Source organism: Prionailurus bengalensis, chromosome D4 (genome assembly GCF_016509475.1).
Source record: "Prionailurus bengalensis isolate Pbe53 chromosome D4, Fcat_Pben_1.1_paternal_pri, whole genome shotgun sequence".
In the NCBI taxonomy this organism is placed as follows: Eukaryota; Metazoa; Chordata; class Mammalia; order Carnivora; family Felidae; genus Prionailurus; species Prionailurus bengalensis.
In genome coordinates this window covers 57,341,346-57,368,174 of record NC_057359.1, presented here as the reverse complement: position 1 = coordinate 57,368,174, position 26,829 = coordinate 57,341,346, and the positions used below count along the sequence as shown (strand labels likewise).

The 26,829-nt window shown below is 41.6% G+C and overlaps 1 protein-coding gene and 1 non-coding gene across 2 annotated transcripts in view; both read right to left on the bottom strand.

Annotated features, from left to right (window-relative positions):
• Positions 1–4,685: 4,685 nt before the first annotated feature.
• LOC122474406 (phospholipid-transporting ATPase FetA-like) overlaps positions 4,686–26,829 on the bottom strand; it is a 71,940-nt gene continuing 49,796 nt past the window's right edge. The window contains exons 14-27 of the mRNA XM_043565283.1: positions 24,398–24,600; positions 21,737–22,038; positions 20,926–21,041; positions 16,899–17,063; positions 15,135–15,246; positions 13,616–13,721; positions 13,094–13,238; positions 12,375–12,558; positions 9,927–10,150; positions 8,519–8,602; positions 6,924–7,169; positions 6,596–6,734; positions 5,664–5,794; positions 4,686–5,567 (exon numbers count right to left, since the gene is read on the bottom strand). Coding sequence (XP_043421218.1) covers positions 5,376–5,567; positions 5,664–5,794; positions 6,596–6,734; positions 6,924–7,169; positions 8,519–8,602; positions 9,927–10,150; positions 12,375–12,558; positions 13,094–13,238; positions 13,616–13,721; positions 15,135–15,246; positions 16,899–17,063; positions 20,926–21,041; positions 21,737–22,038; positions 24,398–24,600 — 2,349 coding nt within the window. The 3' untranslated portion in view covers positions 4,686–5,375. The remainder of the gene's footprint in view (positions 5,568–5,663; positions 5,795–6,595; positions 6,735–6,923; positions 7,170–8,518; positions 8,603–9,926; positions 10,151–12,374; positions 12,559–13,093; positions 13,239–13,615; positions 13,722–15,134; positions 15,247–16,898; positions 17,064–20,925; positions 21,042–21,736; positions 22,039–24,397; positions 24,601–26,829) is intronic.
• Positions 13,979–14,081, bottom strand: LOC122475567. The gene has a single exon (XR_006295248.1). It is a non-coding gene; the product is annotated as a U6 spliceosomal RNA (small nuclear RNA).

The following is a 26,829-nucleotide window of genomic DNA, read 5'->3' as shown; positions in this document are numbered from 1 at the left end:
GCTCTCCATTGTTTCCCATCATATCTATCAAAACACCCTTCTCTTTGTGCATCATGTTTTGTCTACATTGGCGTCTTTTTCCTACACACAAAGATAGCTCCTATCTTAGCGACTTTTAACTAGCTATTTACTCTGCTTATAATGTCTTTCCACTATATTTTTGCAAGGCTAGATCTTTCTAGTCATTTATGTCTCATTTCACATGCCACTTCTTCAGAAAGGCCTTTTATGACTACTAAATACAAAGTAGCTCCCCCTTCCTTCTCACAGTCCCTCACTATTAAAGTATCTTCATAGCACTTATTATCTGAATGATCTTGTTTACTTTGTTATTGTTTCCCTTAATAGAATGTAAGATCCATGATAGTAGAAACCTTTTTGATTTTTGGCTTTCACTGTATCTCTACGTTGAGAACAGTGCCCAGATCATAGTAGATTCTCAGTAAATACTTGTACATGTGGATGAATGTGATGAAGAGAGAGAGAGAGAGAGAGAGAGAGAGAGAGAAATTGGAACCTTGAAAGGATGGGATTTGTGGGATAGGGATTACTATAAAACCATTTTATTTTGTCTTCCACTCTTTAAACCCACTCCATAAGACTGTACACTTCATGAATTTTCTGGTCATTTTCAGGTAGCAACCAGTACTTGTCACTGCTTCACTTTAATAATTAAAATAGCCAGACTAATAAAATAATTCTTTAAACTTCAAACTTTAAAATTATGGCTTTTCCTATCTCTCAGCTTGGCCCTACAATAAATGCCCATGTTTAGTGGGAAAAGGGGGTGAGGATTAGTAAATGTCTATCTTTTCTCCCTTGCTTAGCTTGCTAGCACTCTCAGAGTTTGAGCAGGGTGGAAAGAGAAGAGATGAGGAAGGTTCTCACTTGGCTAATACTACCACAAACTAGTTTTAGTGCTTGACAAGTATCTAAAGTTGACTCTCAAGGAGCCCTTTTGTAGGTTTTTCGGTGACACCCTCTCTGTTGATTGAGCTATTTCTCCTATACCTAGTTACTTTAATATGGGTGAATTCAGCTCTAGTTGGTCACTTACAACTCCTTTAGAAATATCTAAGAATTAAAAAAAAAACTTTACTTAAGTATACTTTACATACAATAAATTTGCAGATTTTAAGTGTACAGTTTGATGAGTTCTGACAAATATATACACCCAGGTAAATACTTCCAAAATCAAGATATAGAAAATTTACCTCATGTCCCTTTACAGGCAGTCAAACCCTCAGGCAACCTTTTATCTAATTAGAAATATCTAACCATTTGACAACAGATCTATTGCTTCCTTCTGCTGAGATCTCAACTTTTCAGATCCTGTCTCTCTGACAGGATAAAGAAACCCTAATTAGGTCTGTTACATGGCCCATATGTGGTCTATGGGGAGTACCCATGCATCCCTTTGTCCTGAAAAATAATGGGGGCATAGGCCAATCTCACCAGCCACCTCTTTTTGCTCTTCCATAAAAAAGGTAGCTAATTGTTCTCCTGCTTTTTAGATTTTCCAGGTATGAGTTAGGTATGAGTTCTCTGTAACCCCAAACACATTAATCATATCAATTTCTCCAAAGAATTTCCTTAAAACCCTCTCAACTTGAACTGAACTTGGGATGGGACTCAAAGTCCATTAGTAATTCTCTCTAAAGATCCCTTATCAATGTCTAAATTTCTGGCCTTTTTCTCAAGGTGGGTGAGGTGATTAAAAGTTGCACACTTATTTTTCATACCCCCCTTTCCAAGTCTTGTATGATCATCTCACCCTTCAGTTTGGAACGTGGCATGTGCTGTCTTGGATCCTCAGCAGAGACTGAGACTCAAATCTCCCAAGATGCACATAAACCACCAGGAGAGGATGCTGATTCTTCAGGAGCTTTGGGGGATACTATAGGTCCAAATTGTATTCTTACAAATGCCTTATAAGGGAGACCATGTGTGACCATGTTTCATAAAAAGAGACCTCTAAAGTATAACTGAACACTACATACCAAAGGATAAGATTTATTTTGAAAGGACAGGGTAAGAGGCAAGTTTAGGACAAATAAAAGGTAGTAGATTTAATTTACTCATTCACTGAAAAACATTAATAATCTAAGTGCCAGTACTGAATACCAAAATGAAACAGAGTTCTTGTCCTCAAGGAGATCATCATGGCCTAGCAGAAAAGACAGATAAGTAAATCATAATTAAAAGAGGCATGTGAGTGATAATACATTAAAATCTTGAGAACTGAAAATAAGAGAAATATACAAGGTGGTCTAATATAAGGAAGGTCTGGTCCAAGGAAGAGGCACCCAAATCAGAATAGGAGGTTGGGTGTCAGTGAAGGCTCCCAGAGGAAGTGACCCAAAGCTGAGAGTGAAGAGCAGATAGACATTAGCTAGACAAAGGAGGGAGGTGTATTCTAAGAGGAGAGAATACAAAGAGCCAAAGCATAGAGGCTTCTGAAGACAATGGAACCTTTGAGGAATTACAAATAGTTTGATATGGCAGAAATGAGAATAGGGGTGCCTGGGCGGCTCAGTCGGTTGAGCGTCCAACTTCCTCTCAGGTCATGATCTCACAGTTTGTGGGTTCGAGCCCCATGTGGGGCTCTGCGCTGACAATTCAGAGCCTGGCGCCTGCTTCAGATTCTGTCTCCCCCTCTCTCTCTGCCCCTCCCCCGTTCGTGCTGTCTCTCTCTCTCAAAAATAAACATTTAAAAAACTTTTTAAAAATGAGAGCATATGCAGCAGAAATTGGTGATGAAGCTAGAGAGGTAGGCAGCACCCAGGTAGGAAAGCTATGATGAGTCATTAAAGGTTTTTAAACCGGCAATGACATGATCTGATTTGTATTTTAAGAGGTCATTCTCTGTGGTATAGATAATGGATTGGAAACAAGCAGAACCAGAGGCAGGGAGAGCAGAGAGGCAGATGTTGCCATAATCTAGGCAAGAAATGATGACAGCAATGGGACTGGGGAGATTAGTAAGGGACAGATTTGAAGACATTTCTAAGAGTAAATGGAACTTGGTAACAGAATGGATTGGATTAGAAGAATGAAAGGGAGGAGTCCAGAAAGACTTTGAGGTTTCCGGTCTGAGTTAGTGGGTGGTGATGCTGTTCGGGGAAAGAAGAAAAACAGGCAGAGAAGCAGATTTCAATATCCTTTCATTTCATTTGTTCATTAATTCAATAGACCTTTACTAAAGGCCTATTATATGCTTTGAATAACAAGTAAATCAATGATTACAATGCCCTGTGATAAGTGTCACTGAAAGAGGTACACACAGGAGAGCAATTAAATAAATAGGAAGGGTATGTAAGTCACACTGAGGAATTAGGGGAAGCTCTTGGAGGAGACTGCCTAATCTAATCTTTCAAAAAAAAAATTGGGAAATTCACAAAACATACAATTCACCATTTTAAACTATACAATTCAGGGGGCATTTAGTATATTCACAATGTTGTTTGACTACCACCTCTATCTACTTTCAACTGTTCTGAGATTTGAAGGGTGACTAGGAGTTTGTTGGATGAAGAAGAGGGTGAGGGAAAGCATTTTAGGATATATGAATAGCATGTTTGATGACATGAAGACCAGAAGTGGCATGGCTAGTGTGAATGCACATGGGGGAGTAGTGTAAGACAAGGTAGAGAGGGCCCCAAAATAAAATGTCCCAATTTTAGCTTTATCCAGAAGGCATGGAAAGCCACTAAAAGGTACAAAGCTGGGGTCTGACATGACCAAGTTTGCTGTTTATAAAGACTACTCTGGAAGTGGTACTGGTGATGCTTTAGACAAGAGGAAAACCAGGAACATGAGTTGGGAGATTTTATGCAGTAATCCAGATGAGAGGTGATCAAAGTTTGAACAAGGGCAACGGTGGTAAAAATGGAGGGAACTGAAAACAAGACACAATAAAGATGCAGAATTTACATTACTTGATGACTTATAAGACATCAGACTAGAGGAAGAGTATAGGATGATTTCCATCATACTGTCTTGGGTGACTGTGATGAGGGTGATGACATTCTGGGGTAAATTTCTGGGGGCAAAATAATATATGTTGGTGGACTGAGTGTGAATTTCCTAAGATTCAACTAAATGAAGGATTTCAGAATCAGGTTTTTTTTTTTTTTTAATGTTTTTTTATTTTTGAGACAGGGAGAGACAGAGCATGAACGGGGGAGGGTCAGAGAGAGAGAGGGAGACACAGAATCTGAAACAGGCTCCAGGCTCTGAGCTGACAGAGTGTGGGGCTCGAACTCACAGAGTGTGAGATCGTGACCTGAGCCGAAGTCGGCTGCTTAACTGACTGAGCCACCCAGGCGCCCCCAGAATCAGTTTAATAAATGGATCTGGATCTACGAGAAAGAGCTGGTAAATGAAGTCATGCATCTGGATGAAGTCACTCAGGAAAGATACTGGGAAAGATGTGCAGAGAACCTGGTACTGAACTTTAGGAACCAATATTTAAGGTGTATAAAGGGGAAAAAGCTATATGGTTAAAGGATGTGGTCATACTGAGGTATGAAGTGAAATGGAGCTGAAAAAGGAGAGAAAGCGGGTGGGGAGGGAAATATTGAACTAATTTGAAGGGGGAGGGTGGTGGGGACCTGTGAGCCAATGATATTGCTTGGACTATGTTATTGTCACTGGGGTCCAACAGATCATACAAATCTCTCCACTCCAAATTAAGCAATTTATTACTCCATAAACTTCTCAGAAACAATTTCCCAAGTACATACAATTTCTTCTCTAAGTAATTTTATGGAATGAAGACATGTGTTCATCAATTATGACTTATATCCCCTCAAGGCAGGAACCACCTCTTTTTTTTTTTTTTTTATCCAGAAACTCCTTCAGCTTCTTATGACCAGCTTTTCATAACTGCCTCCTTTTGCTACCCAGGGCCAGCAAAAAGATTCACCCTGAATTCCCCAGATAAACCTGAGAAGGGTGCCTGGATGGGATATGTTTGTGTGGGACCCTTGAAGGTTTATGGTTACTCTGGGTATGGAAAACAGAGCCCAAAGTAAGATTCTTAAGTCATATTTTCTTTTCCCTTTCCTATATTGCATCTATTCACCCACTACTTTCATATTTTCTTGTCTGGATTAAAACTTGGAAGGGTTGGTGGAAGGGAGGCCTGACATTGCTTTTTCTTGAAATGCTGCAACTCTGACAGATATCTGGGGGCTCTTTCTTTTCCTTGCCTTACCTGGACACAGCCTTCTAGGGAATGAAGCCCTTGGAATGAGAGCTAAAGGGCAGGTTTATGCTGGTTTCCCCAGGGCTCAAATCCATCCTTATTAAGTTGTATGAATACAAGGGAGGAAGAGTAATGACTGATTCCTTTGAGATTTCCCTATGGATCTCTACTTTTTAAAAAGAAAGCTGTTTTTCTTGGATACCCTAGACCTCAATATCTTGCCAGAAGTGATGAGGGCCCCAAAGCCTTGCTTGTGCGAGAATGCATAGGCAGAACGTCGACAGCTTGCATATTTCAGTTTGGTCCGGGTTGGGGGTGGCAGTGGAAGTTTCGTGCAAAGATGAATTCTGTCCATAATCTATAGCCAGAACATGAAGGGCAGTGTTTTTATCCACAGAGGCAAAAGCAAAGAGGGCCATGAATTATATCTGGGTAGATTCCTTGTTCTACTCACCTTGTCCACGTTGACAGGCCAGAATAGTGGTTTGAGAAATTGGTACCCAATCACAGGCAAAATACAGAGGACCACGCTGAGGACAATACTCAGCCACATTTGTGGCAGGTTCAGAGTGTTCCTGGCCACACCTGTAAACAATGAGCCAGGAGGGGGAAAGGCTTAAACAGAGTCTAGACGAAGGGGGCTGTCAGCCAGAACCTAGATAACTCTCCAACCCAAAGAAGGAAGTTATTGGTTTGGAGACCATTTAGTCTCCTAATAACATAAATGCAAAAGAATTAGAGTGAGGTGCTTTTCTACAGGCAAAGTCACTGTGAATTCACATGCCTCTGTCTCCCTCTAAAGGCTGGGCAGGCCAGGAAAGATGGGGGTAGGTTACAGGAATCCTAGAACATTGGCCTAGACACAAAAATGGGATGCAGGGTTTTGGAGGGGGGGAAAATGAGTGGCTTTATGACAGATGAGAGCCAGCCACATCTAATATCTACCCTCTCTATATTTTGCTCCCATCAAAGAAGAGATAAGAGATAGGAAAATTAATGTGGGAGACAATAAGGCAGTATGCCACAGTAGAAAGGATATTGGACTGGGAACCAGGAGAGCTAGATTTGAATAATTTTTAAAAACCTGCAGTCTCTAAAATGGTGCTAATAATTCTTGCTCTTTGTACCTCATAGGATGCTTACAAAAATCAAGTTAGGTAAGAAATTTGAAAATATCTCAGAAAATCTAACAGGGTAAAATATTCCCTCAGCTAGATTTTGCATCCTTTTAGGGCAGAGACCATGTCTTATTCATATCTATATCCACAGAACCTAGCACATAGTAATATGTGCTCAGTGAACATTTATTAAACAAATGTATTTGATTCACACTCCTCAACCCTACCCCCAACCTCCTTGCCACATACTGGGTGGGCATAGCCTTACCTAGGAATTGGAAGAGGTTGGGGAACATTAAGCACAAGCCATCACTGTACAGGAAGAATAAGATGCAAAAGTAGAAACCCAGGCTACCCCAGGTGAAGATGTGGCTTATCATTGTCCAGTAGGTTGTCTCCAAGGCAATCTGAAAAGCACCCTCTTATGTGCAATACTCTACAATCTGGGGCATATCGGCTACCTCCCTTCTCCAGTCCCATAATGGAGGATGATCCCTTCCCACCTTCCCTCCCTCCTTCTTCTTTCCCTTTCTTCCAGACAGGCTCCCCACCCAATCCCCTCCCTACCACCCCCCACCCCCCAACACTGGCCACACCTGCATTGTGACCACCCAGAGCAAGGAGGTCTGCACTATCAGGGAGAAGGACTGGTAGTCGGAGATTTCTTTCCCATCACTGCGCACTGAGTTGTACATGGTCCCCATAGGGATAAAGAACAGGACGAAGGAACTGTAGATCCCATGCACTAAACACTTCACAAATTCCTTCTTGTTGAAATAGAGGTTGTGCTGTCCTGGCTCATACAGCTCTGGGAAGCGTAGACTCCATGTTTCATTCACGTCCTGGAAGCACCAGAGGGTAAGGAGGAAGGCTCAGGGTCTCTCCATAGAAGTTCCCATCTCCATCAGAGTAGAAGCTTCTCCCCCTCACTGAGTCTGCTGCCAGGCTGCCTAGGAGCTTCCTCATGGATTACTTGAGAAGTGGAACCAGAGAACAGAGCAGTGACCACAGACCCTTCGTGAAGTCCCATACTCTAGGCAAGGATCTAGGTAGTTAAAGAAAGCTAAGAGAAGTTCAAGATGGTGGTAAGGACCTGGAAGCAGTTAGGATTGCAGAGTTAAGGGGGTAATTAGGGTTGGGGTAGCTGGAAGGGAGGACAGGAGCTTGGGATGGGGGGCAGTTGGGACATGAGTCCCCAGTTTTAAGTGATCCCTTAGTTGAATATTTTTTATCAATAGCCAGTAAAAGGAGAGGGGGAAGCCAGTGGGGACCAGTTAGTCCCATGGAGGTATCCATGTTCTGTGATGCTCCTCCCATTCCTATAGTGACTGGTGAACTCAGGTGACAGGATTCTATATATGGACGCCATTGGATCTTCTTCATCTTCTAAATCTGAAACTTTGAATAACAAAGCTTGGGGCTTGTTTTTGAGAGGTTTTGGGTCCCTAGAATTAGCCAGATTAGTTGAAGCTAGATTGGACACAACTCATCCCTCTAGTTGCTCTGAGGCTAGCAGCTACTTCATGGAGAATTTTCCTTCCTACCCTGATGGAGACCAGGAACCATGATCCCATGATGTCCTCTTTTGGCTATTTTATTCCTCTTTGGAGGCTTCTATTCTATTCATTGTGCCCAAGACTGGAGGTTGGGGTAGAAAAGGAGGGAGAGGTATGGTACCAGGACCCCAATGCCCAGGAAATTTCTGACAGGGATAGATGGTATCCCATAGGCTGACTCCCTAGGACTCAAAATATCATACCCACATTCCCATCCGTGGCCTTTAGGACTCTCACCTAGGCCACCTTGCATTGGCTTATCTTATTATCTCTGTATGGGTCTCTCCTTTCTTGAAGCCCCTTGCTTTACCTAGTCCTGCCCTAATAACTCTATATCCTTTCACTACTGTTATGCACACTCAATTTACTATAAGACACAATTTCCATGTATCTCTATAAAGATAAAATTGAACACAGGAAAACTTGGATTTATAAAACTAATGATTATTTCTGGGGAGAAGGATTCTTTATCTTATGATACCTCTTCAGGTGATGAGTTCCCTTCCTCGCCCTAGAAATTACATTTATAATTGACTTTGTAGAACTCAGCTCTTTTTGTCCTCCCCACTCTTGGGAACATTCCTCAAGGGCCTAGGGGCTTTATCCCTGACTAAGAGGCTTGCTGCTGGTCTTACCTGGTCAAACAGACTCAAGCCCAGGACAGGGAGGGAGGTGTAGACAAGGTTGTAGAAAGTGATAAACCAGGTATCATAAACAGTCTAGAAGAATACCAAGGAGATTTCTTAGATTCCTCTCTTTTCCAAAATCCCAGCTCTACCTCCCAGGTTCAAGAGAGCCCCATTTGCCCCCCAACTACCTAGCACTATACTAACCTAAAGCAGGATTTGGATTTCGGAAATCTGACAGAGAAGGGTGACCCCAATCTCTATTTGGTCATACTCTATTTAGAACGCTGGGTCTCAGGCTGGGCAAGGCCATATCAAGTTTGGTTGTGGCCAACCCTACAAGGTTAATTGGATCAACCCTACTGCCATGACCTGAACGATCCATGCCTGCACAGAAAAGATCCCAAGTGCCTCCTAGGGAATGCTAGCTGGATCCCTGCACTCTCAGGCATATAAGCCTCTGGCGTCTTTTTATCTGATTTATGGCGTTCAGTAGCTTCTATTACACTGGACACTTTCTAACACTAGCAAGTAGAATAGTCCAATGACCCTCCCCCAGCTGGGTGGTCCATCCTGGGGCCTAGAGAGGGCTCCTTTACTAGCCACAAGAGGTCAGCAAAACACATACATACACACACACCTCTCAGAAACTAGAATGGCTTTGCTAGACACTGGGGGTATACAAGTCTACTACTTTCAGCTGACCAGTCTGTTTCCCTCAGAGCCCAAGGTAACAAAGGTGGTAGAGATCTCCCAAGATAATCATTCCTGAGGTTATTTTTCTTGGGAATCCTTGAGAACCCTGAAAAACTTCTCATAGGAAAATGGATTCCTTGTAGAACATAAACATCCAGGTGTCACTTTTCCCCACTACTGTGGGGGAGATTTAATACTCAAATGTGAAATTAATTCATTAGAGCAACAACAATTCATGTCTGGGACAGGGAAAAGGGGGATCGTGGTGGGGAAGTAGAAGTAAAGGGAAGCTGTGTTTTGAAGTATGGCTACAGGTAAACCCCATAGTCACCCTGTCTGGCAAGTCTTTGAGGCTTAGCCTGTTCCATAAAGATTACTTTGGATGATTAAAAAAAACCCTCCAAGATCCAAGCATTTCCCCATATTATCTATGTTTGGAAACTATGTCTCCATGTAAGGTCAACGTTGAAAATATCTTACAGGAGAGTTTTGAAGGTGAAGTCCAAGTCAGAGCTAAGCCAGAAAAGTTAGGGTATGGAAATATAAGTTTAAGTGTTAAGGTTAGTAGATGGGATCACCATGGATAAGGAACTTTATGGATGGATGGTAGCATATCATACATTGGTCTCCAGAGAAGAAAAAGGGTCTGAGCTGGCTAAAGTGGAGGGTGAGTAGAGAAGACCCAGCTGACCAGAGTGGGGAATACCACCTGACCTCCTACCTGTGCAGAGAACCCGCTGAAGAAGGCATACCAGAAATGCACCAGGGTGAAAGCAAAATTTTTGTAAAAGAAGTAGCTGAGAAACTTGCACATGCGATTATAGGACCAGCGGCCATGGACCAAGAGTAGACGCTGAAGATAGTGGAACTGGGAGAAGGCATAGTCGCTGTTGAGCATGGCTTGCATTCCCTCCTGGCCGCTGATGCCAACCCCAATGTGGGCAGCTGCAAAGAAATCCCAGAAGCTTCTCAGCCACAGAGCTTGTCAGTTGGGCTACCAGCCTGGGAAGTGTAAAAGAAAGTCTGAGATCATGTTGTACAAATCCCTTATTTTACATTTGGAAAACACTGTTAGGCCCAGCTCAAAATGGCACTTAGTGGAGCCTTTTTCTCTTGAGTGGATTGCCCTTTTCCTTTAGTGGATTGTCAGAAAATAGCCCTTTCATCTACACTTTGTTTTGGATGCTGCCACTCAAGAATGCCTGGCATGGCTAGTACTAGAAAGCTCTCCTGGATGGTCTTTGTACCTCCTACAGCCATCTGGGCTCTTTCCTGCTGTCCAGATGCTGAGGTAAAAATTTCTTGTTATCAATAAAAACCACACTCAGATATCACCTCATGCCAGTCAGAGTGGCCAAAATGAACAAATCAGGAGACTATAGATGCTGGAGAGGATGTGGAGAAACGGGAACCCTCTTGCACTGTTGGTGGGAATGCAAACTGGTGCAGCCGCTTGGGAAAACAGTGTGGAGGTTCCTCAAAAAATTAAAAATAGACCTACCCTATGACCCAGCAGTAGCACTGCTAGGAATTTACCCAAGAGATACAGTAGTACTGATGCATAGGGGCACTTGTACCCCAATGTTTATAGCAGCACTCTCAACAATAGCCTAATTGTGGAAAAAGCCTAAATGTCCATCGACTGATGAATGGTTAAAGAAATTGTGGTTTATATACACAATGGAGTACTACATGGCAATGAGAAAGAATGAAATATGGCCCTTTGTAGCAACATGGATGGAACTGGAGAGTGTTATGCTAAGTGAAATAAGCCATACAGAGAAAGACAGATACCATATGTTTTCACTCTTATGTGGATCCTGAGAAACTTAACAGAAACCCATGGGGGAGGGGAAGGAAAAAAAAAAAGAGGTTAGAATGGGAGAGAGCCAAAGCATAAGAGACTTAAAAACTGAGAATAAACTGAGGGTTGATGGGGGGTGGGAGGGAAGGGAGGGTAGGTGATGGGCATTGAAGAGGGCATCTTTTGGGATAAGCACTGGGTGTTGTATGGAAACCAATTTGACAATAAATTTCATATATTGAAAAAAAATTTTATTATCACTTAAAGCCATTTACATCAGTTGAAGATGCAGCATGGATGTCAATCTAACATAATATTTAATTACCTAAGTTTATTTAAGGAGCTAAAATCCACCTGTTAGGAGGAAATAATGATGTACATACTTTGTTAGTGAGTAGCAAATTCTTTAGGAGGCTTAATATGACTTTTTCTGGATAAAACAAGGATTAGGATTGATGGAAAATGAGACTGAAGTGCCTAAAAATTTTAATTAGTCTACTTAGTGTAGGGTAAACTCACTGATCTTCTGGTATATACCTACTGTATTGCTTAATGGAATAATTGAAACCTCTAAGGCCCTAAAAATCAGAGGAGTTCTAGAAAGTGGGGAAGAGTGCAAGAATACTTTCTAGTATTAAAGCCGAGGCTAGAATGTCTGCTAGTGTTTCCTGGATGGGGAGAAAGGTTGGACTAGAGGATCTCTAGGTATTGTCCATATCTCAGAGAACCACAAGTTGCTGGAAGCCAACAACATTCAGCTGAAATTAAAACCAGTTTCAGTCATTTGCTTTTATTGGTCCAAGGCCTCAGTAAGTCTGCTATTCTTCTTCAGCCAGGGGAGTCAGAGCAAGTTCTTGCAAATACTGCTTCAGGGAAGAAGAGATCCCTGCATTGTGCCTCACAGCTAATTCCTCGGTTGGGCAGTCCTGTCTTCTGCCTAACATTGCTCAGGCCTACAGCCTTCAAAAACAGAACAGATTGTGACTCCTGCCCAGGGGTTCTTCATGTAGCCTTTGATGCCATCTTGGAAAGATGGTGTGGTAGTTGCACAACCTGTTGTTCTGTGAATATATGCGTATGTTCTTGTGGGAACCATGTGTATTTGTGTGTGTGTGTGTATGTGTCAGTGCATGAATCTGAATGTTTGTGCATGTCTGCATATGGACTGATATATGCATGTGTAAATAAGTGGGAGCGTAGGTATAGAGGAGGATGAATGAAGTTGCAAAACATTATAAATGTACAATACATATGATATGCAGGACTGTGAACCAAGAACACAGTGCCACCGAAGTCAGTTTTGTCCCTGGAGGAAGAAAAGGGCAAGCCCATGGTTGAAGGTTACTGCCCCCAACCCTCACATGCCTTTGATCATGCTGACATCATTGGCCCCATCCCCGATGGCCAGTGTCACCACCTTCTTGTACCTCTTCACCATCTCTACCACCTGGGCCTTCTGAAGGGGTGTCATCCGGCAGCAGATAACTCCCTTGCACATGCACGCTGTTCGCACCAGCTCCAACTCCAGGTTCCCTTCCAGAGCATAGGCCTGCAGCATCAGAACAAACCCACATTTCAGGTTGCCCAAAAAGGCTCTCAGGACAGGACCTTTCTAGGCTCTTCCCCATCTCCATACTCTCCTGTATTACTTAGGTCAGGCATAGAGGCTCCTAGGTGCTCCATTTCCAAGGGAGACAAGTGCCCAAGTCAGTTCTAGACATCCTCACAACTGACACAGCCTCCAATTGGAAACCAGTCAGCCCAGTTGACTGGGCTATAAGGCCAAGTGACATTTTTGGAGGACTTGTTTCTGTTTGCTTCCCCCTTGCCCCTAAATGACAGGTCACATCAGTGGTGAAGAATTTGGATAAGGAAGGAATATGCCCTTAGCTTCTCTTTCCTTATTATTCTTGCCTGGAGAAGGATAGGGAAAGGTGTCTATCAGGAAAGGGCATCAAAAGAGAGGGGGAAAAGGGTGACTCATGAAACAGAGAAGTGGTCTTGAAATTTCCCTTAAGTGGGCTGGACCTAGGAGAAGAGTTCTTTGGGAGAACAGAACAGAGTTGTAGCTCTGTGTTGCCCACCAGACTGCAGCCATTGATGATCAAGCCATAGTTGCCATTGGGCACCTCCTCAGGTATTCTGAGAATTTGGGGCTTCGAGGTGAGGTAAATGTTTACTGGGTCTGATTCCAGTAGAGACTCAGGTTTCATCTTGTCCCTGGCTGACCTGAAAGCCAAGAATACTGGTTAATGTCTGACTGGAAGCCCCAGAGTTAGGAAGGAAAAAGTGTCCCAGAATGAAAGTGGGTAATGTGGATAGAGCCTCTACAAAGCAATAGCCAGAACCTCATACTTGACTACCTCCTGAGACCTGCCATTGCCTTAGGTCCTTGACCATCTACACACCACACACCACACTTCTCCAACCTCAGAACTCCAACTCCTTGAGCTGTAATGCTTCTTCACAAAATCATATAAAATATTTTAGGTTTTTTTGTTTTCCCCTTCTCCATTTCTTCTTTGTTACTTCTGGAGTGTGGGGGTCATACTAAATGAACTGTGGCAGTACATTCATCAGATGTACTCAGGTACATCTATCTGTACCTGAGTTCTTGCAGAACAGTCTCATTATTCTTGCCTTCCACGATAAACATCCCATCCATTTCTTCCTCAAATATGTTACAGGCATAGGCAATGTTCACAGCAGTCTCTACAGGGAAGGGTGAACACAGGTCACATTTTGTCTGTGACAGGGTCTTTACAAAAGTGTACACATACGTAGGCTCTAACAGTGGGCAACAGAGCCCATTTGTTCATGTTTGCCATGGATGCAGTCAAAGTGTATTTTTCATGAGTCACTGGAGACCATATTCAAACACACAGGAGACTGTTTACCTAGTACAGACTTCTGAATAATTTATCAATAATTAGGATCATTCTGGCTTAGCCTTTCTTTTTTTCTCATTTTTTAATGTGGAATGCTTCATGAATTTGCCATCCTTGTGCAGGGGCCATGCTAACGTTCTCTGTATCATTTCAATTTTAGCGTATGTGCTGCTGAAGCAAGCACCATTCTGGCTTAGTCTTTCAATAGATCTTTCCCTCATTTCTTAAAACAATTCCAAAGCGTATACACTTCTCCAAATAGTCAGGATGTACATCCCTGTGCCTGTGTTTATGCTAGATTTTATGGGGGACTGGGATGTTTTGGTTGTGGTCTTTTCTTTACATCAAGAAATCTGGAATTTGGAATAAATTCATACTAAGGAAAAAAATTTTCCAAAAAATAAATCCTGAACCCTGACTGCAAGCGATATCAAAATTCAGAGGAGAGATTGGAATTGTTATAGAAACTTTCCTGGAAAAAGACTTTGAGGGATGAGTAAGACTTATTTAGGTGAAGAAAAAAACATTTCAAATGGGAAAACAACTCAAACAGAGGCTCTAGAAAAGGAATTTGATTGTTTGGGACATACTAAAGATGATGGTCACTTCAAGTTGCAGTATATGTAAGTAGCAAGAAATTATCCAGATCTTGAAGGCCAGACAGTAGAGTCTGACTTTACCATGAGGAGTTCCTAAAGGTATCTGATCAGAGGAATAACATATAAAAGTAGTATATTTTAGTGAGATTAAACTGATCGTATGTAGGCTGTACTGAAATTAATAAGGACAAGAGACAGAAATTAGTTCAGAAGTTTTTGCAGAAGTTCAGAAGTACAGCAAACAGGGAACAAAGGCTGAATTAAGGTGGTCGCACAGTCAAGGGGATCTTCAGAAGATACGGTGGGACATGGTGAGAGAATGAATCTTTGGGACAACAAAGAGGGTGCAGTCAAAGATAACTCCAAAGTTTTTAGCTTGTGGGTTTCTGGATGACAGGGATCATGTCTGATTGAATCATCTCTGTTTCCTCAATGCTTAATACAGTATCCAGCATAAAGTATACTCTTAACAAACTATGTGCAAGACTGGGAGTAAAGATGTCCTGTAAGGACTTGGCCTGGGTTATAAGGTAATTATGAAATAAATGGCTAAGACAAAAAGAAAATACAAAATAATATAAAGAAATGGCTAAGGTGGGTAAGGAAGAGGATTGGTCAGGTCAGGACCTCCCCTTTACCTTGCTTATCTCCAGTTAAGACCCACATTTTAATTTGGGCTTTGTTCAGGGTGGCGACTGTCTCAGGTACTCCATCCTGCAGCTTGTCTTCAATGGCTGTGGCCCCTAACAGCTTTGAACAGAGATAGCAGTGAGTGAGGAAAAAGGAGAGCATCACAGCATTTAGCTCTACCCAACAACTCAACTGGCACCTCATCACATTCTTATTAAGTTGTCTCTGTCCTGGCATGAGGATCCAGATAGTATAAAATTCAGCACACTCTGCTTCTCAACAGATTTAGCTTTTCAAACACATAAATCAAATTTAAAACCAGAATATTAGGGATCAAAGAGGGAAAAGACTTGCCCAAGTCATACATGAAGCTGTGTGCCACTTCTAAACCATCTGTTTCTCAACACACTTTCCATTCTCTCTTGCTTCACAGCATACTTCCTGGCTTGCAGGGTTGGCCACAGGGCTGGGCACCAGGACTCAGTCTGAGGAACTGACAGATGGACAAACTACTGGCTGATTTCTGCTAGGCCTCCAGAAGGACAGAGTAGAGGTACTAACCTAACAACTGATTATGGAAGGAGATTTGTAAGCTTTGGGATCTCTGTGTTTTCTCATTTGGTATCAATAGTTTCTCTTTTTATAGCAGAGCCAACCTGTATCATTCTGGTAAAAAATACTTTGGGATCACCCTTAACTTCTCTTTCTTTCATATTATAATCTAATCCATTAGCAAATCCTGTTGGCCCTACCTTTTAAAAAATGTACAAAATTCGACCGCTCCTCACCACTTCCACTACTTCTACCTAGTCCAAGCTATCATCATCTCTCACCTGTACTATTCCAACTACCTTCTAATTGGTCTCCCTTGGTCTATGATTGCTTCCCTATAGTATAATCTCAACACAGCAGTCAGAGTGATTGTTTTGAAAGCTATCGCATCACTTCATTGGTTGAACTCTTCAATGGCTTTCCATATCTCATTATAAGTCCTTACACTGGCTTATGAGGGCACTCTACTACTTCCCTGTCTCACGTCCTTTTATTCTCTCCTCCTCACTTAAACTGTACCAGCCAGACTAACTGCACCTTGCTGTTCAACTAACAAGTTAGGCCTGCTCCTATTTCAGGGCTTTCACTCATGCCATTCCCTCTGTCTGGAAAGCTAATCCCCCAGAGATCTGCTTGGCTTGCCACCTTCTTCACGTCTCTGCTCAGACTAAACAACCTATTTAAAATAGCAACTATGTCTTGCCCTCTCCAAGACATACATGCATATGCTGATACTCCCTAGCTTTATTTTCTCCAACAGCACTTTCATTATCTGACATACTACATATGTCACTTTTTTGTCTGTTTTGTCTGCCACTACATGCTCAGGGCTTAAAACAATGCCTGACACATAGAAGGCACTTAATAAATACGTTGAATGAATGAATGAATGAATGAATGAATATTTTGTCTTGATTATTCCATCAATTAGTTGTGGATTATCTAATTTGTGCATTATTCAGATCCTCATTTCTCCCAGATTACTTAGTTTCTGTGAGCAGCTTTGGGATAAGATAAAATTTATAACTAGTGTTTTCCCCCTATTATTTACAGGGGGAAAGATTTAGGACATCCCGAATCAGCTTGGATTCCAGTATCCTGTATCTAGAGAAGCTCGAACCTATTGATCTGCTGGAAGCCACTCTCAGAGATCTTGCTCACTCTGCTGAGTGCCACCCCCAATTCTGCCCCCAATATGTCCCTGGCTTCCTCACACCAACCATCAAATCTTTTTCAATTTCTTCATAGACATTTGACATTTTATGTTCCCGATTCTCCAAAGACAGGCAGGCTTCACTGTGCTTCTTGCTCCAGGCCTGGAAGAATGAGTTATCCAGTTCTCGGTAGGCCACCATCAGGGTGCGGAGGCCTTCAATGGCAAAATCCTGGAAGACATGTGTGTGCACTGAATAGGCCTGGACTGGGTTAGGGCTGAGTTTAGAGATTGGCAGACTGATCCCACTGGCCCATCTGCCTGCAAAATAGGGCTTAATAGTTAGTACCATAGTGCTAGTACCTAGCCTAACCAGAAAACAACTGTTGAGCTTTCTCAGCAAAATGTCCTAAAGACATTTCTTTCTGGGGCAAGGAGGAAAGAAAGAAAGAAAGAAAGAAAGAAAGAAAGAAAGAAAGAAAGAAAGAAAGAAAGAAAGAAAGAAAGAAAGAAAGAAAGGAAGGAAGGAAGGAAGGAAGGAAGAAAAGAAAGAAAGAAAGAAAGAAAGAAAGAAAGAAAGAAAGAAAGAAGGAAGGAGGGAAAGAAAGGAAGGAAGGAAGAAAGAAAGGAAGAAAAGAAGGAACTTCTGAAATGTAGAAAATTCTTTTACCTGTAGTTAATTTGCTGTGTGACCCTGCGAGAAATGAAGCCTTCTAGATTTATTTGTTGTAAAATTGGGATAATAATTCACTGCTTACAGAGAAGATTATGATGTCTATAATATGAGAATGGAGTAATAAAGTGAAAAGGAGTTGTTATAAAAAATAATCAAAGGAGTTACTGTTTTTCACAAGCATACATTCATTTTATTTCCCTGTTTTCCTGCCTTCCTTCAAGCATCCAATGGGTACCTCAAAAGCATACATGCTTGTGTATTTGTCTACAGCTGACTAGCTCAGTTGATTAACCACAGCCAGCAGTGTTAATGAGGCCACTGATGAATGCTCTCTGGCTGAGTTAGCATCTTTTTGCTCCATGGCCACTGATATATCCTAACTAACCATGGCTAACTATCTTGCAAAGTATACTCTTGGTCATAAGGAGGTGTGGGTGAAGAGTATGGGTAGTTTAGGGCAGAACTCATATCCAACTAAGGATGGGTTAGAAACAGATTTTATGGGGGTGCTTGGGTGGCTCAGTCAGTTAAGCATCTGACTTTGGCTCAGGTCATGATCTCATGGTTCATGAGTTTGAGCCCCGCATTGGGCTCTCGGCTATCAGCACAGAGTCTGCTTCAGATCCTGTGTCTCCCCCTCTCTCTGCCCCTTCCTTGTTCGCAGGTACATGCTTTCTTTCTCTCTCAAAAAGAAACAAACATTTTAAAAAAGCAGACTTTACATACTGAGAATTGCACACGAATAACAATTTTACACGATCGCTGTCATGAGTTTCAAAATAATTCACTTTGGCATTATAAGAGCAAAGAGAGAAAGAATTTATCATCCTGATATTCTGCTCTTACTTCTGAATGTTTAACATTAGCTGTCAGGTGAAATTAACATAAAACAATATATGTATGGAATGCCATCTCTAAAACCACTGTACTGTGAGCAGATGAAGCTATGAAAAAGAAGCCTGAGGGGCGCCTGGGTGGCGCAGTCGGTTAAGCGTCCGACTTCAGCCAGGTCACGATCTCACGGTCTGTGAGTTCGAGCCCCGCGTCAGGCTCTGGGCTGATGGCTCAGAGCCTGGAGCCTGTTTCCGATTCTGTGTCTCCCTCTCTCTCTTCCCCTCCCCTGTTCATGCTCTGTCTCTCTCTGTCCCAAAAATAAATAAACGTTGAAAAAAAAAAAAAAAAAGAAGCCTGAGAGATCTCAGAGACTTTCTTAAGAAGGAAGAGATATGGCAGAAACTGATCTTGCATAGGATACTGAAGGAGGTCTTATAAGCTTAACAATACACTGACAGATTCTTAATCCATTTGATAACAATATAGCATATTGCGTTAAAGTTCTTTCTTACTTACCCCTTACTTGTGTTATTTTCTTTTCTATCATGGTGAACAAACTAGGGCCCTGGGGCCAAATCCTGACTGTCTCTTGTTTTTGTATGACCTGTTTGCAGATTCCTGTATTAGAGCGCCTGGAACTGTGCTTTAGTAGGAGTGAGTTTTTGACTCTTGATTCCTGAATATAAGCTTCACTCTTACAAGTTTATCATCACTGGTTAACAGACTGTAGTGTAGTCAGGTGCCATATGGGTGTCTGTTAAGGTTGGTAGCAGGAAGCAGGTCAAAACATCTGAAACAATTCTATGATCATCTTTGGAGCTGGCCTGTGGAAATGCCCTCTGAGAAGATACTCTAATTCATGTGTTCTGGAAGGTTAAAGGATATGTTTTTCAGACTAGTCCATTTGTGGATGTATACTGTGGTCTCTGGGACACAGTATAGGACATAAGAGCTGTCTTGTGTGGGATACTTCATAGACTTTGTTTAAAACTTGAAATATAATGTATATATCATAAAATTCACCCCTTTATATAATTCAGTGGTTAAATATATTCATAAAGTTGTACAACCATCACTACTATCTAATTCTAGAACATTTTCATTTCTCGCAAAGGAAACCCTGTACCCATTAGCAGTCATTCCCATTCTCTTTCCCCCTGGCCCTTGGAACCACTAGTCTACATGCTTTTATAGATTTGCCTGTTCTGGACATTTCATGTAAATAAAATTACACAATATGTGGCCTTTTGTGACTTTGTGACTGGCTTCTTTCACTTAATATAATTTTTTAAAGGTTCATCTGCATGTATCAGTATGTCATTCTTTTTTGTAACAGTATTTGTTGTTTTGATATACTACATTTTATTTATCCATACATCCATGCCATCCATGATGGACATATGGGTTGTTTCTACTTTTTTCTATTATAGATAATGCTACTGTAAACATATGTGTACAAGTTTTTGGGTGGATGTGTCTATTCATTTCTCTTGGGAATAAACCTCGGAGTGGAATTGCTGGGTGATACGATAACTCTATGCTTAACTTTTTCAACAACTGCCAGATTGTTTTCTAAAATGGCTGCATCATTTTACGTTCCCATCAGCAATGTATGAAGGTTATAATTTCTCTATATCTTTGTCAGTACTTATTATTATCTGATCATCTAGCTATCCCAGTGGTGTGAAGTAGTATCTTGAGGTTTTTATTTGCATTGCCCTAAAGGCTAATGAAATTGAATATCTTTTCATGTGTTTATTGACTTACGTGTTCTCTGACTTCTGATTATGTGTTAATGTAGGGACAAGACAAAATGGATTAATAAAATAGCATTTTCTCCAATCTATTTTTTCTTTAAAATATTTTTTTTTCTGATCTCTCCCTCTCCCATCCCATACCCTGTCCTATTCCCCCAACCCTTAATATATCTGGGTTTATGAGTAGAAATTCTGGAGAGTATAGATCTGTTTTTTCTTTTTAGTGCCAGAAGGAGCCACTCCCTCTCTAAGATACACCTCAAATCCTAGAAGGTGGAAGTGGGGTGGGGTAGGTAAGTGGTATACTTGGGGATTCTAATCCTATGATAACAGAGGATAGTGGCAAACAACAGTCCCCTAAACAGCCCAGGCCCAGTGCTTTCTGCTCCATACCTTCAAAACTGTGTGTTCTCACCATGGTTGGTGAGGTAGGGCCTCCCATATTAGCATGTCCTATTCTGAAGCAAATTCTAGGTCTGACCATGGGACCTCCGAAACCAGGAATTACAGAGAGAACCATTTTGATTGTAGGAAGTGCTCCCACAGATACAATCCTCATCACGCCCAGTCATGCCCCTGAGATCCTGTGCTATCTAAATTCTTGACACAGAAGTTGGCAATGGAGTCTGTAGGAATACCACAGAATGAGGTAGTTTTTATTCTTCCATCAATTAAAGAGACACAGATACTAATATCTTATACTAAGATACTAATGTTATTAAGATACTAATATAAGTAACACACAGACACAAGGACATATATGTGGACGCATATCCGCATACAAAGAACCACCCACAGTTTCCTTCCTGGGCAACCTAAACACTTACATCTAAATGTTCCATGGTCACATCTCTGAGGAACCTACAGGATGGATGGAGCAGCTGACAGAGGATGGTGTCTGCACCCTTGCAAAACAACATTACTCGATCTTCAGGTGTCCTCACTAAGGATAAACAAGAAGAGTAATCACATAGGCCCATTGTTACAAGAACTTGTCTGGGCCACTGAGGGATGGCATGAGGCTGTTCCCATGACATTTATTTCTGATCCTTTAGGGGGCTAAGCACTCAGTGAGCAGTCACAGAGGATAAATAATGCCGTAAGGGCCAGTGAGGGTGGGAGGAGACCTTATGGAACCAGTTCTTCCATGGGTTCCTGTGTTCCATGGGTTCTTGTGGAAGACTCTGATTCAGAATCACATTTAGCTTCTCACATTTAGGTTCTAGACCAAGGTCCGTACCTAGTAAGGACCAAGAGTGAAAAATGACCTTCTTCCTCTTCTGTCTGAGGCCAAAACTAATTGAGAGTAAGATAGTATGAATTTCCCTTATATTGTCTGCCCCCATCTCTTATTCCAAGGTCAGGCTTCATGGATTTATTCTCTGTTTTCATCTTGGCTTTGGGGGTTCAGACAAACCACTATCTAGGAACAAGTATATGGTAACAAGCTCTCAAAGAGAAATTATTTGGGTATGTGAGAAAGTAGGAATGGCTATGTGTTTGTATTTGAGGAACAGTACCTTTGAGAAGGCATGTGAGTGGGAGAAAACATTCATGTGTAGATAAAAGAGAAAGTCAACATGTGAATGTGAATGAAAGACAAATAAGGGGAGAGGACTGACTAGGAGGGGCACCTACCAACAATAGACATCCTCTTGCGCACATTGCTGAAGTCCAAAATAGCCAGCAGTTGGTAGACTTTGGTCTCACCCATTTCAACTACTGCAATTGTCTCAGAGGTACGGTAACGGAACACAAAACCAAAGTTCCTGGCAGCAGTGACAAGGGCACCTTCATCTGGGGACTGAGCCTGGTAAACCAGCTTACCTGGTAGGAGAGAAGAGGGCAACAAGAGCCCGCAGAGATGTGCAAGTGAAGTCAACCCAGAAGTGACACCAAGGGACTTAAGTAAATATGGAGCCCAGACATCTTTCTTCAAACTTCCTCACAAGTTTGGCCCTAAAAGGCCAGATTGCATGACAGGTTTTTTTTTTTTTTTTTCCTTTCCAATATTTTCAACTTATTTCACAGACCTGAATTGGTATTACAGAGGTACATGGTATATGCAATATACACAAATGAACAAACACAATTACTCTCTTATTTTAGTGGGTAAAGATGGGTCCGGAGCTTGTTAAAATGCAGGTTCCTGGGCCCTATTCAAGCTTACTGAATCCAGAATCACAAAATCTGGGAGGATGACCCAATAAATTGAATTTTTAACAAATCTCCTGGGTGAGTTTCAGGCAAGTGGTTCTGCATAAACTGCTTCTACATGAGACTGGCTACACTTTGATGGACACTCCTATAAGATAGGATAATAAGGATAGGATATATAGCATAGGATAATATGATTGATGATAATAAGATTGATGATGTAACAAACAATTAAAAAATACATGAGTATTGTCACCTTTGAAACTCTCACTTGGGGAAGGTAAATGACTTATTCTGGTGAATAAATCTTTCAATCTCATATTACTCAAGACATTTCTGTATTTAATTTTTTTTACAGTAGAATAAAATAAAAATTTATTCTTTCCCATTTTGTCATTACAAGGTAATTTTAACTTATAGTTTTCAGTGTCCATAGTTGAAAAAATACTTTCCTAGATTGTGAAGAAACACTTCAGAAAATTAACAACAAAAACCCTTTCAGTCCTCAGTTGTAACATGTATTGTTTTTTTCTCATCACAAACTACTGAATTCTAGTAACTGCTTCAGATTATTTTGGTCCCAAAAAGAACTGGGCAAAAAACTGCACTGATCGATGCAAACACTTTAGCATCGAAAAATGTGTAACTCCTCTTTCAAAATATCACCACAACCTGAGGTATATTTTGGATTATTTCTCTTTGGAAGGTCAATATGATTTTTTATTATTTTAAATGTTTATTTATTTTGAGAGAGAGAGTAAGGGAAGGGTAGAGAGAGAGGGAGACAGAGAATCTCAAGCAGCCTCCACACTGTCAGCATGGAGCTCACTGTGGGGCTTGAACTCATGAACCGTGAGCTCATAGCCTGAGCTGAAATCAAGAGCTGGAAGCTTAATCGACTGAGCTACCCAGGCGCCCCAGGCAATTTGATTTTTAAAAACAGTTATGCATCATCAGAGTCTTATACTTGTGGATAAGTCACACGGGACACATAATTTTAGGTCAGACATAAGATGTATCTATGAAACAGTAAGACTATTTTTCTTGTTCGTTTCCTACTTTGTCACGTAAGGCAATAAAAAATGACAAGTCCAAATATGCTTCAAATAATAGCAACTTGTTAGAATGCCAGGTCTGGAGATACCCGTGGTGGGATGGGATCTCACTGGGCCAAGAGAAATGAGATTTGGCTTCTTATCTTTGCCCTTCTTAACTATAGGATTTTAAGCAAGTCATATAATCTCTTTTAGCTTCAGTTTCCTTCTATAAAACTGGGGTAATTTTTCTCATTATGCTTACTTAAGAGGGCTGTTGTGAAGCTTGTGGAAGATAATATAAATGTAAGCAATTTGTAAAACTAAAGGTGTTACTGGGGCGCCTGGGTGGCTCAGTCAGTTGAGTGTCTGACTTTGGCTCACATCATGATCTCACAGCTCGTGGGTTCAGGCCGGGCATCAGGCTCTATGCTGACGGTTCTGAGCCTGGAGCCTGCTTTGGATTCTGTTTTTCCCTCTGTCTCTGCCCCTCCCCCACTCACACTCTGTCTCTCTCAAAATAAATAAACATTTAAAAAATATTCAAATATAAGGTGTTACTAAGGGTATTACATTAAAGGTATGTTGCCTTAAAGGATATGATTTATTTGGTTGCCAAAATTCTTGTTTGTTACCAAAAAAATTCTTCATTTTTAATCAGTCATTTCTCATTCATTGTTTGTCAAAGAGGTTTGAGTAAATTCATGGGTGTCACAGTCATATTTGATTGTTAAAGAAACCAGGCTATGTGGGGATACCTTGAAATTATGAAGCAACAAGAGGACAACTCAACTCCTCCTTCAGGAAGTCTTGTTAGAGATAATGCGGCTGATCTTGGGGACAATTCAGATAGATTCTGTGACAGAACATTGTTGAATCTCAAGATTGGAAGCTCCCTAGATAGCATCATTTGACCCCTATCCAATGACTGAATCCTCTTTAAGACCAAGAGGCTGTCTTCTACTTGAATATCTCCAGTGATGAGAAGCTCACTACTTGTCTATCCATCCCATTGCTGGACAACACTCCCTATTAGGAAGTTCTTAGATTAAGCCATTATAAATGATATCAAACCAAACCCACCTGTAGCCATCCTAGGTTCTATGACATATTCTTAGTCCATGAGACCACAGGCCCCTCCTCACCTTCCACTTTCTCTTCTGACATCACGGTATGACACAATGAGAGTGAGAGAAAAAACAAGTGTACCCAGCGATCTCCCTTTTTCACTGCTTCTACCAAAGTCTTGTCATAAAATGAAAACTTAGGATCAGCCAGTTTGTTGTAGGAGAAGTCGACCTTTTCTGTTTCCTGGAACATAGAAGTCAGAACAAACTTCTTAGTAGCAGCCTGACACTTTACAGAAGATCTGTTTGGGGACAGCTTCTGGAACATGATGAGAATTCTTGGGAGGATGGGAGGAGAAAAGAAAGATAAATGGAGGAGACTTTGTGCTGGTTTCTGAGGCCTTTGTAGTTCTCAGCATTCCCTTGGACCAGGAAAGATCCATCCCATAGGAGACAAGCTGAGCACTGCCTGGCAGACCCTTCTTGCCCCCTTTCTTCCCCAGCTACCCTGAATGATCAGTGGCCATTTTCACGTTCTATTCTTCTTCTTCTTTTTTTAATGTTTATCTTTAAGAGAGAGAGAGGGTGGGGGGGAAGGAGAGGAAGAGGGAAAGTACGTGTGCACAGGGGAGGGGCAGAGAGAGGGGAGACAGAGGATTCAAAGCGGGCTCTGTGCTGACAGCAGAGAGCTTCTAAGTCCCAAATCCATGATAACCAAACCTTAAGATATGAGGAGGTAACTGCTCCATATTAATAAATGGTATCGGGAAAAGGTTTTGTCTCTGGCTGTCCTCTGTCTGATTTTGGGGGCTGGGAAGGGAACTGAGTCCTAAGTACAGTGACTATCACTGTGTTGCACTATTTCTATTTAATTCTACAGGGGCTAGAGACAAATACTGCAAGATAGAGGCAAGAGTATATAACAAGGAAGCTTCAGTACATACTTGTTTATCACAGACTTAATTTTGAGCCATTTTACTTGATCTGTCAGCATCTCTGTTTCCTTCCTGCTTCTAACCCTCATGGTCATTGCCCTTACCTCAATCTCTGGACCTAATATTCACTAACATTTTCCTGGTTCCTTTAGATATTGACTCTCATTCTCTATTTTGGCTAGGCTTTTGGTGGCCACCTTGGGTAAACATCTGTTTCTGACTTGATTTGGCCTTGAGACTCTTTTACCCCATCCTGGAGTGTGATGTTAGTAACAAACTTCTCCAATCCATACCAGGATTCTCAAGGATACTTTTCCAGTTCTTTGTAGTTGTGGTGCTACCTGTGCTAGGCCCCAATATGTCAAGCACAGACACAACTGTCCTGGTTCGTGCTATGTCAGGGAAAGGGAAGTTTTAGTGAGCTATATTGGCTCTTTTTCTATATCACATCTAGAAGGAGTTTTGTCATAGTGGTGTTAAAGTATGGTCAGGTCCAGAGCCAAGCCCCAGACCTGGCCAACCACAGAATTGTGAGCTCTGGGAAGTCTGCGGTTCCAGTAATTTAAGATAATTCATCATATAGTATCTCCTGAGGCTTTTCTAGAGCTGGGCTCTTACACTGGCACACTCTTTGAACTGGAAGCTGGTGAGTGATGTGAGAAAAGCTGAAGAGGTAGGCATGAGGTAGATCCTGCATTGCCATCTTATAGGCAATAGGGAGTCACAGCAATTTTCTGCTGAAAGTGCATAATTAGGGACGCCTGGGTGGCTCAGCTGGTTAAGCATCTGACTTCAGCTCAGGTCATGATCTCTTAGTTTGTAAGTTTGAGCCCCGCATCAGGCTCTGTGCTAACATCTCAGAGCCTGGAGCTGCTTCGGATTCTGTGTCTCCCTCTCTCTCTGCCCCTCCCCCCGCTTGCACTCCGTCTTTCTCTTTAAATAAACATCTCTCTCTCTCTGAAATAAACATTAAAAAAAAGAGAAAGTGACATAATTAGATTTGTGTCAGATAAAGTCCTCTGGTAGCAGCATGGAAGACATACTGGAACTAGCAAGATGAGAAGCAGGGAGATCAGTCAGATCATTCAGTAATCCACAAGAGAAATGATATAGTAACAATAAATATTAAAATAAGGGGATGGTTTGAATATATAGGGAGCTAGAATTATGCAACATGATATGAGGGGTGACAGAGGGAAAGAGTTAAGAATAATTTTATATTTCCTCATTCACTGTGATAGGATACCTGTCAGGAGGAGGTTTCTGATGGACTAAATTGGAGATACTTGAAGCACTAACAGGTAGTAATGAAAGCAGCCATATATAGTTTTGAAGTTTAGGTAAGAGATTTGAGCTAGTTTCTAATCTCCTCTTCCAGGCAAGTAATGTTTGAGAATACTGCACCTGGCTGGGTACAAGCAGTGAGGCAGGGCTGGCTTGGAGCTGCAGTACAGCATGACCTGAGAAGTAGCATTCATGGATAATTCTGAAATTGAAAGCCAAACAACCAGTTAAAAAAGGTTGAAAGGCAAATCCAG